Source organism: Grammomys surdaster, unplaced genomic scaffold (assembly GCF_004785775.1).
Source record: "Grammomys surdaster isolate TR1022 unplaced genomic scaffold, NIH_TR_1.0 341, whole genome shotgun sequence".
Classification (NCBI taxonomy): domain Eukaryota; kingdom Metazoa; phylum Chordata; class Mammalia; order Rodentia; family Muridae; genus Grammomys; species Grammomys surdaster.
Window position 1 is genome coordinate 2718757 of NW_021604760.1, and position 11009 is coordinate 2729765.

At 40.2% G+C, this 11009-nt stretch overlaps 1 protein-coding gene across 3 annotated transcripts; it reads right to left on the minus strand.

Annotated features, from left to right (window-relative positions):
- Usp1 (ubiquitin specific peptidase 1) lies at positions 1-10777 on the minus strand. 3 transcript variants are annotated; one of them, XM_028778792.1, is made up of 9 exons: positions 10350-10777; positions 7904-8142; positions 6606-6726; positions 6029-6133; positions 5106-5266; positions 3684-4369; positions 2857-3027; positions 2290-2491; positions 5-1474 (listed from the first exon to the last, which is right to left on the minus strand). In XM_028778792.1, exons 2-9 carry the CDS (start codon positions 8071-8073, stop codon positions 745-747), a joined length of 2346 nt encoding a protein of 781 aa, XP_028634625.1. In that variant the 5' UTR covers positions 8074-8142; positions 10350-10777; the 3' UTR covers positions 5-744. The 3 variants fall into 3 exon arrangements, with proteins under 3 accessions (XP_028634627.1, XP_028634626.1, XP_028634625.1); XM_028778794.1 differs by lacking the exon at positions 7904-8142 and having other exon boundaries at positions 1-1474; XM_028778793.1 differs by lacking the exon at positions 10350-10777 and having other exon boundaries at positions 1-1474; positions 7904-8208.
- Between the last annotated feature and the right edge of the window lie 232 nt (positions 10778-11009).

Genomic DNA, 11009 nt, shown 5'->3' on the forward strand with positions numbered 1-11009 from the left:
TACATGGTTGTTAAACAGTTTAAATTTTATTGACCTCCCAGTTTTTAAAAAAAGTTAAAGGTCACACCTCTAAGTTGATGTACTATGTACAGATCGTGCAGAATGAGTATGAAGAGATACAAATTAGTCATGCTAAAAAGATTGACTAGAGCACAGAGTCATCTTCATAAATACATACAAAACTCTTATGAAGATAGAGGGGATTGCCAGGTTTTCTGAGACACTTTCCAAAGTTATTCAAGGCACAAAATATACACCATTGTGAATATACATATTCTAGACTTTGTGCCTCTGATACAGCCCAAAGATTTGGCTTCATGACTATTATAAAACTAAATATACTGAATGAGATTGTTTCTTGGGTGAAAAAGCCAGACCTATAAACATCAAGTAGATAATTACTCCAAAATATGGAGAATACAAATACAAGCACTTTATTTTAAAAAGCAAACACAAAAGATCATGTAAATCCAAAAGTGTTAACTCTTTCAAGCTTCCATTTTGGATCATGTAGAATCTACACAAGTTTGTTCCCAGCTTATCCATCACTAGTCTCTACTAAGGAAAATGATTCTAAAAAATTAACATGGTTTTCAGTATTTAAAATCTCACTATTTATATAAAAGCCTAGAGAGACCAATAATATCCAATAGCTTCAAAAGATAAACTAAAGACTCTTAGATGTAATCAACTTTACCAACGTCTGTCCAGGTCTGCTTAATATTTACAAGGAAAATATACTCACTATAATTTTTTATAAAATAGCAAGTAGGGAGTAGATGTAGGAGATGTAGAAGGGGAAAGAGAATTCAGAAAGTCTTTCTCTTCTGTAACTTTTACTTCAGAATCATCAAAAAGCAACCACTTCCCTTCATACTCCTTTAAGCTTTGCACTACATAGGAGATTTTGTTCTCAAGTCCATTCATGTTAATGCCTGTTTTGTCACTGGATTCCTTGTTCCTGTCAGATTCGTGGGTCCCATTAGTATCATTAGTTTCAGAATTTCTGTCAGTGAATGGTGTCCCGACCACCTTGTCAGCATTAGACGCTTTGTTGTACAGCTCATAATCTGCTTTGCTCTTTTGTCCTCCAAGAAGTCCAATACCTTCTACGGTTTTTTTGTTCAAAACTTTACTTGGCTGGGCATTTCCACCAACTCTAATTGCTACTTCATCATCATAATTTTCAGCTGTCCCCCTTGCTTCCTCCTCATTCAGTGGCTCTGACTTACCTATTTCACACATCTGGTCAACCACAAAATTGCCCTTGTCAAGTTCTAGACTGTTAAGGTCAGTGACTTTAACAGATGCAGTATAGTGCCCACTACTGATAGTAATGCCACTGTGCATCACCACAGCAAATAACCCATAGCTGTCATTGGTCGGCTTGGTGCTCCATTCCTCTAGGGACAGTTTAAGAGGTGTCAGTAAAGGAGTGTTGATCTTGGAAAGTCCACCACCATAACAATCAAACCTTTGGAAGGAAAAAGAGGTTTCCTGTAATTCTGTTTTAAATGTAAATCTTGATGACTACATCTGAGAACTACGAGGAGGCTCTCCTGGTAATTTCAAACAAGTCAATAAAATGCAGAAACAACAAAGTATACAATAGCATGTCAGAAAAGACAGATTATTCAAAACAGCCATTTTTTGTATCTACTTTTAAAAGCTTTTGGACAAATTCAACTATAAAATTTCCCAAAGTTTTCAGAGATGAGTTGGATTTCCTAAATTTCCTTAAGACTTAAAATTTTGCTCTTCCACCACTGCACTCCCCCCACCCCCATGGCAAGCATGGTGGCTCACACCTGTAATCCTAGCTTGAGTCAGAGACAGGAGGCCAGCTATGTCTTAACTGTGAAACCCTATCTCTCTCAGAGAAAGGAGGGGAGGAGTAAATTAGAGATTTCTCAGCTGGGCATGGTAGCACACGCTTTTAATCCCAGCACTTAGGAGGCAGAGGTAAGTGAATCTTGGAGTTCAAGGCCAGCATGGTCTATGCAGAGACTAACCGTCTCACTCCATTTTCAGTCAGTTCCACTTCTACTACTAGCACCTACAGAATGAATATGAAGAGATAATTGAGAACTGTACTGGTTTTTTAGTGCTATAGTATCTTTGCTGGACAAGCACACTGAGCTGTATCACCAGTTCCAAAAGAGCATATCATGTATTTATGCCCAAAGAACCTGCTTACTAAGAGCACGGAGTCGGTTCTCACAAACAACTTCAGTTGGCACAGCACTGGAGACAAAGCCACTGTCCCCTCGGCTTATTCACAATACTCACTCCAAGCCACTAGCAGCAAAGCACTTCAGATGAATAGTGATAACTTCAGGCATTTTATCAAACAAGAGACTTCGCTCTGCTTCTGTATAGTGATGGCAATTTTCACAGAAATATTTATCCTCTCCTACAATTCTCTCCACTGAAGCAAACTGTGAAATTGCCCATCTCAAGGTCTTCATTTCTGTTTTTGGCTCTGGAGAAACTGTAAAACAGAATTGTTTACTCATAAATATCTTTCAGACATTGAAAACTTAAACCAGGTTTCATGTTTCAAATAAGTGATCCCCAACAAAGTACACACACACGCCACACCACACCCACCACACCACACCAAAGCCAAATAAGCACAATCTCAAGTCAGCCACCAGTCTCATGATTCCTCAGGACATTTCCATACTTTTCATGATTTACATTGATCACAACAGTAGCTCAAGTAGTAATTTAAAATGACTCCACAGTTAATAAAACATTAAAATCTCAAATATTAAAATATTTCATTTTCCCTTGCAATTCTGCGAGCACAGGAAGGACACTATCCCCCCGTGCACACAGGTCCCATCTGCTTACTTTCAGAGCTCTCCTCGACTTTGGAAAGCTCATCTTCTTGTACTGGAACACTAATATCCTGAAAATCCTCTCTTCTCTCTGTTAAGCTTTCACATTCCAAACAACGAGTCCTTAATACTAGCTGACCTTGGAACAGTTTCTCTACTAGCTCAAAGCCAATCTGCTCGGCACCTAAAATGAAAATGGGAAAATGTTTACACAGACTTGCTTTTCAGTATAGCCCAACTCATCAGTTTCCCACTCAAAGTATATCATGAACACAAAACTTGTTTTCATATCTTATTAAACAGTGCTTTATTCATGAAATGTAAAGTTCCTACCAAACATTTTAAAAACATGAATTACTATCTTTACAACAAAGTCAGCTGTGTCTTTAACTTGCTTTCTAAAGACATGTCCTTATAAAACTGCCCCAAAGAAACAAAACTTTTGGAGCAACCATCAACTACATTAACTACAAATTTTCCCTAAGAATGAACACATGTGTAAACAAAACCAAGCAAAGCAGTTTTCTCTCTCTCACATCTCAGATCACTGAACTCGTTTCCCTTGAGTTCACATCATACTGCAGAGATAAAAGGCGGAAAAACCACAAAGCTTTCCCATTAAAAATGTTTTGAACTTCCCAAAATTAAACCATCAAGCAAAATTACCCTAACATTAATAACAATAGCACTACATAATACATGTTCACAAACTCAAGGACAATGCTGTAAACAGTACAGTGACATCCAGTGGTAAATTAACTTCTCAAAACAAAATCTTAAATCCTGTCTGTTTCTGTAACTACTGGTACCCTCACTAGTCAACCTGGTAACTGCACTGACCTCTGTTTACGGACTTAGCTTCACCAGTGTCCACAGGTTCGATGGTACTTCCCAGAGACTCGGGTCCGCCATTAACTGTGTTGTCACTTCCATACTTCTCCAAGTCTTCAAGATCACCCTCATTTTCTTTAGGTTGTCCTTTGGAGCGCTGGTTGGTTGTTATTTTCCCAAGACTACAGAACTTGGAAAGAATGCTGGGTTGCTTAGTGGCTGGCTTTAACCAATTTATTTTAACTTTTGATTTATTCTGTGAGGGCTTTGCACTCTCATTTTCAGAAACACACTTGGAGGTGATTTTAGGAGAAACCCCTAGTGTGTCTCCAGTAGCTTTTCTTTTTGATCTGGTTTGTCTCTGGTTTTCTTCCAATGGCTGGGATTCCCTGGACAATTTAACCTTTTTCTTCAAGTTACCCGATTCACTGTCACTTTTTCTTTTCCAGTTTCCTTTTGGGAGTTGGTCTTTAAAGTCCTCCAGATTCCTTATACTGTCAATCTCTGTGCTGTTAATTCCACTTGTTTCCTCTTTCTGAAGAGCTTTTTCTTCAACCTTGCTGGATAATTCAGCCAAGTTTTTTATTTCTTCTTTTTTTAGGAATTGGCATGTCTCTTGAATGTTTCCCAGAATACACTGTAGCACTTCCTGTGCATCATGCTGTAGATATCCTTCATACATAGGGTTGAGTTCCCTATGAATAAAAAGGCTCATTTTTAGCTAATTGTACTTTTGTTTAGTAAAAAAGAAAATTTTTCTCTTAACTATTTTAAATATCCAAAAGCATTCTACTAATCTGAAACCTTACCTAAATTTGCAGTTGAAAGTAAAAACAAATTTGACCATTATTTATGGTATTATCATATACCATTACCCTTGTCTACATATTGTGAATAACTAATGCTGACAGTGTTTTACCATATACCATATTAAAAATGCTGTGTGATTTCTTTTGTGTCTTACACTCATGCTCAGAAACACACTTGGAGCCCTAGCATGTACAAGTCTGGGGGTTCAATCCTCAGTATCATAAAAATGAATAAATATGTTACTACAACAGAGACTGATTTGGTGTGAAGCCCATATACTTGTATTTTTTTAAAGAGTGCAGTATGGCACATAAATAAAAGTATGAATCATCTACATATAGACCAGTACTCTAATCAAACATGAGTCTTTTGACAGAAAATGTATTATTTCACACCAGAAAGACTATGAGTAAAGAATAAAAACAGGCTAATACAAATTTGCATCTAATTAATTTAGTACCCTTTAATTTTAAAAATCAGTTCTGAAAGCCTCTGGGTATAAAAGGCTGTGAACTGGAGCTTCAACTGTCTTGCCATTTACTCCTATCTGTTCGTATATCACCCTCTTCTAAAGACAGAAACTAATAGGTAAAAACTGTAAAACTGTGTGAGAGCCTATACCTGAGTGTGTTGAGCAGTCGCCTTGGCTGTGTAGCAAGTTCATCTGGATATTTCTCTGGATTTAAGAGAAAACTAGCCTGAAGCTGTTCAACTGACATTATTAAGGACTGTAAACTGCATATGAGCTCATAACTTGCCAAAGGATCTTCTTTGCAGCTTCCCTATCAAGAAAAAACAAAACATAATTTAATTTATAAATATTAAATATGCCTCTTCCTTCTTGGTCTCACTAAATATAGCTTTTCTAAATTTAATTTCAGTATAGCAAAAATTCTATTACTCATACAAGTCAACTTTTTCCTTCTTTTTTTTTTTTTATTTGTTTTCTATATGGACAATGACTTTCTGATCAGTTTTCTTTTAACTTATTTACTTGCAATTGAGGCTAGGAGAATGGCTCAGTGGTATAGTTCATATACATATATATATAGCTCATATACTCACTTGTATATGTAAGACCATAAATTCAGTCTCCAAAACACGTTAATGTGAACTACCATAGAGTGGATAATAACCTAGTACTTCAGTGAGACACTTGTGATTGTGAGGGACAAGTGACAAGTCTAGTTAACAATGCATAAAACACTATACAAGGATATGAATAATCTGGAAAACATACAGTTCTGAATAACTTAATCAACAGAAATAATCTGTCACCACTGTCCTGAACTCTTCTGAGAATCTATTACCTTTTTATTTAACAAATAAATGTAATCCCCCCCCCTCATTAGTTTCTTGTTGTGTGTGTGTTGGGGGTGTAGGGGTTGTTGAGACAGAGTTTTAACGTGTAGTCCTATCTAGCCAAGAAATCACTATGGAGACAAACCACCCAAGAGCTGGGATTAAATAAACATGTGCATCACCATGCATGGCCTTCTCTCTAGATTACTTTGCTTTTTAAATTATTTTCTTAATCTTTTTACCTTATCCTTCTGATTAGAGTCATCCTTCAGAGCTTCTTTCTTTCTTGAAATAATATTAAATAAGTGCTTCACTCCAGTCTTAAAGCCAGGACAAAAGTATAACACCTACAAAAAGGACATTGTTTTAATACTGAGCAAACAACACACCTAAAATGACTAATGTCTTCTGTAGGACACATTTAATGTATATTACCTAAAACTGACACTAAGACCCCTCATCAAATGAATTCTCTACCCCACCAATAGTAACCCACTGATCCCTCAGCAGCACTTAAGATTACGAGGACAAAAGCAAAAAAAATTTAATAGCACACAAGATAATAAATGTTTTTAAGTGGACATAGTACCAGGAATCAAGCAGTAAAAGAAAAGTTTGGCATCTTCTCCTTAACATAATCTACCCAATTTCAGTATCTTACCTTTATTATTTTTTTTCTTACCCAAAAGAAATAATATGCAGTTTTGAGTATTATCATACAGTGTATATTTTGGTTTGTTTACAATTTATGACAAAGTATGGACAAAGCCATTCAACAATCTATAATTTTCAGAAACATTAAACATTATATCATATTACCTGAAGAATACTATTCAGATAACAAGTATTGCCAAGGTTATTCAGTCCAACAAATGGTAACAAGTTTTCTCTCTTCTCACAGCTTATTGGTGAGGACTGTGCAGCAGGAACAACTTGATCACTGTTAATACAGAGGGAAGAAAAAGTATAAAGATATGGCATCTTAAGATGGAAATACTACTTCCCTAAACTTAGTATTTTTACAATAGGGATATTGACCACTGAGCTATATATACCCAACCCTGAACAATTACTGGTGAAACACACATGGGGTTTGTTGTAATGAATTCACAAGTAAAAACATCATGCAGCTAGATTAAAGTAGCCACTCAAACAAGCCCTTGTCCAGTCCTATAGGACAGCCATTCTGAAGCCATGGGGCTCCATTGAGAGCATTATACAGTTACCCTCAATTATATCTTTGTGCCCCTCCCCTGGGGGGGGGGGCAATGAGTTTAGACTGGAAACAATTAGCTCTGTATCCTCTTCTGTGACTGGACACACTTACACTTCATATGCATTCCTTCCCTCCTTACCTTTCTTCTCAGTGAAGAATTTACATGGATTAAAAAATATTCATCTTTAAAATCTAGTTTCAAAATAAATTCCAACTCTCCTGCCTCTAGCAGATGTAAGTAGTTCTGGAATATAAAAAGCAAAAACAAAAAAACAAAACAAAACGAAAACCTGTTTTTACACACACTACACTGCAAAAATATCAAGCAGTGTTTACCCTGTTCCTACTACACACCTTTTTCTGTTTGTTTGGTTGGTTGGTTGGGTCTTTTTTTCTCCAAGACAAGGTTTCTCTGAGTAGCTCTGGCTATCCTGGAACTGACTATCTGTAGACCAGGCTAGCCTTGAAGAGATCCACCTGCCTATGTCTCCCAAGTGCTGGGATTAAAGGGGCATACCACCACCACCTAGCTAGACTTTAATTCTTATCTCATTAAATGCAAATCCATATGTGCTTTCTTTTAACTTCTGTGAACTGTCAGGTGAGTACAGAACTATCAACCCAAGTTCAATGCTCTTTCACTGATTCAGAATAAAGTACTGAAATATATTTAAAATAAAATACATAGGGCTGGGGAGATGGCTCAGTGGTTAAGAGCACTGACTGCTCTTCCAGAGGTTCTGAGTTCAATTCCCAGCAACTACATGGTGGCTCACAACCATCTATAATGGGATCCAATGCCCTCTTCTGATACGTCTGATGACAGCTACAATGTACTCACATAGGTAAGTCTTTAAAAAGATTGAACGAATTATCTTTAAAAAATTTTAAAAATACATACATCTCAGATCCTCTATATTCAGAAGTTTTTTCTTCATTTTCTTGAGAATCAATAAAGTCTAAGGCTCTTTTAGTTTCCTTTTTCTGAAAAAACTTCAAAGACAGTCTGTTTTTCTTGGATGGACTGCCTCTTGAAAGCCCATTACTTTCACTAGGTATGACGCCAGGCATTTTCTTTCAAAATTGCAAGGAGTTGACGAGAATTAACTTATTGAAGGAAGCTGTAATCACCAATTAAATCTGTTAATCACATACAAAAAGATTTCATTAGTCCTCAGCTATCAGATGTAACTGACAAAATTAGCAATTGTGAAAAGATTTACCAAAGAATGGTATAAATCAGGACATCTTATTTCAAAAACTAATGCCTGACAGTAGACACTTAGGATTATTGCTTAGATTAATGGCTGTCAACCTTCCTAATGCTGTGACCCTCTAATACAGTTCCTCATGTTGTGGTGACCCCCATCCATAAAATTATTGTTGCTACTTCATAACTGTCATTTTGGTACTGTTATGAATCGAAATGTAAATATCTGATATTCCGGATATGAAACCCCAGTGAGCGGGTTGTTTCACACGGGGGGGGGGGGGGGGGGGGGAGGTCCTCAACCCACGGGTTGAGAACCACTGGCTTAAATGCCAATGATATTCGCACACAAACATACATACACACACACCGTCTAACTTTCTTTAAAACTGCTACTCAATTCTTATCACCTTAAAGTGTGTGTATACATATATATATGGATATGTGTACATACCCATGCACTATGGACTATATCACAAAAATACCCATTTACTAAAATCACAGAATTAAGAAGCAAAAACTCTGGGCTAGTGAGATGGCCCAGTGGGTAAAGGCACTTGCTGCTAAACCTAACAACTTGAGCTTGATCCCAGGAACTCAACTTCCCAAGCATGCCCTCTGAACTTCCTGTGCACACCATAAACACACAAACAAGGTTTTTAAACAATAGGCTTAAGCAAAATTTCATTTTTTATACAAAAATGGTAACTGAACAATGGTAAAAATCAGGAATGAATGAGAAACCGAAGTAGTAGTAGAGACTAGAGTCCTTCCAAGGCCACTTGTAGTCAACGTGCGTGCATATACCACGCATACAAAGCTGGGACAGAGGTCGGGAACCCTGCTTCACCGCATGTGTGCTACAAGTTACAATATACCCTAGTTTTCCAATTTTGTTTTGAGACAGGGTCTCCCAGTGTAACTCTGGCTGGCCTGGAACTCACAGATCTACCTGCCCGCCTCCGCCTCTTCTCCCCAGGGCTAGTATGAAAAACGCCTGCAGTCCACCACACCCAGCTCCAATTGTTTCTATGTGACTATTAGCTGCTGAAAAAGAATTCTCTACCAATTTCAAGGTAAAACTTAAAATGAAGGGGGGGGGGGGAGAGGAATACAGCAATATCTGTGATACTTTATAGAAATCTATTTTTTTAATTTGAGACATCTAGAAGAAAAATAATCCTTCTATTGCAATATTCCAAAACTATGAATGAGTTTCAAATGTAGGTCCCCGAGTAGTAAGTTGGGGTACACACAAATTCATTCGAATTCTACCCCTAAACATTTCACCCCAGAAGCTCATTGTACACTGCAGGGAAAACATTTTTGGGAACTAACTCAGGAAAAACTGGACAAGTGACAAATTTTCCCATCTTGTCTGCAACTTAAATTTTGTCTCTTGGCCCCTTAATGTTCTTGATGAAATGTCCTGTTAGGAATGATAAACCAGCCTTCGAAAAACTGTCAGACTTCCCCAAGCATTAATGATTCGGGAAAGGTGTCTTGCTGGGATGAGAGAAAAATAATCAGCGGGCCGTCATCTCGGCCAGGCATACCCTCTGGGTCCCTCTAAACAGCCAGCCTGCACTGATGGTCACCAAGAGCGAGACACTTTCCCAGATGCCCAATCTTATGCTCTCTCCACGTCCTTTCTAAGAGCTTTCGGTCAAAAAGCCTCTCCAGAACTATAAACCAAGCTTGGCACAATGAACTTAACTGTAAGCCTTCTTGACTAAATGACACCGTGAATCCGCATTCCCATTACTTTTCAAATCTGTGTACAATGATAGACTTCAACTATTTTCTTTTTCAAGGAAAACGTGAAACAATAAAAACAAGCTCTTGGGCGCAGTGTTAAGACACGTGGCGCCGCACCACTTCTGGAGAAACTGTAAGTCAAGAAAATGCGCGGTAAAATTTCGCAAGCCCCGACCCAGGACACTGCGATCACAAACATCTCTTCTCCCTGCAAGCCTCTCCCATTACGAAAGGCGTGGGCAGAGGAGCACTTGGGTCCCGGGTGACCCACCCCGGGGGTCTCCGGGCCCGCCGGCAGCTCAGCCCGAGCCTGAGGGGCCCTCCCCACCGTCAGCACCTGCCCCGCAGCCGCGGGCCCTGAACCCCAGGCGCTCCTTACCCGGTCATGGTCCTGAGCGAGTCCGCGGCCCCGCTGCCGGGGAGACCAGCCGGGCAGAGTGCGGGCGCGACAGGTGAGCCCCGCCGCCGTCCCGGGAGAGGGATCGCTGGTGGGCGCCTCCCGCGGGGGAGTGACCATTCGTCCGCGGAGCGGGAGCCGGGCCGCCGCTCGGTCCTGCCCGCCGCGGGCCCACTACATCCCCGGCGCAGCCCGGCCGGGAAGGCTACGGGCGCACAGCGGTGGCGGCGCTCCCGAGCCGCAGGGTCCCCGCTCGGCCGCCGAGGGGAACTTGGCGCGTTTTCCTCAGTCTCAGGACCCCCGCGAATGAACCCCCGCCCGCGCCAGCGTCGCGGCTGGAGGTGGCGTCCACGGAAAGTGCCGGTTCTCCTCTCCACGTTGCAGAGGCGCGAAAGGCGCGAGCCGCCACGCGACCGCCCCTCGCCCCCGGCACCCTCGGCTCCGGAACCAGCTGGAACGGTAGTTCCTCCCGGGGCCTAACGGGTTCTGCAGTTTAAACAGCGCAGGCAGCGGCACGGGCAGCTCGCGCGGGTCCTCGCAGAGGCGCGCGCTGCGCAGGAGGCTGGGCTGGCGCGCAGGAGGCTCGCTCACGCCCTCTTTTTTTTTTTTTTTTTTTAATTCTTTTTAAACATTAGTACTCGC

Coding starts and splice junctions, on each gene's coding strand:
- Usp1 (XM_028778793.1), bottom strand. CDS start 8,073: ATGCCTGGCGTCATACCTAGTGAAAGTAATGGGCTTTCAAGAGGCAGT. Junction 3,028..3,683: donor AGCTAAGTCCGTAAACAGAG/GTCAGTGCAGTT, acceptor TTTTCATTTTAG/GTGCCGAGCAGATTGGCTTT. Junction 2,492..2,856: donor AGTCGAGGAGAGCTCTGAAA/GTAAGCAGATGG, acceptor TCTGTTTTACAG/TTTCTCCAGAGCCAAAAACA.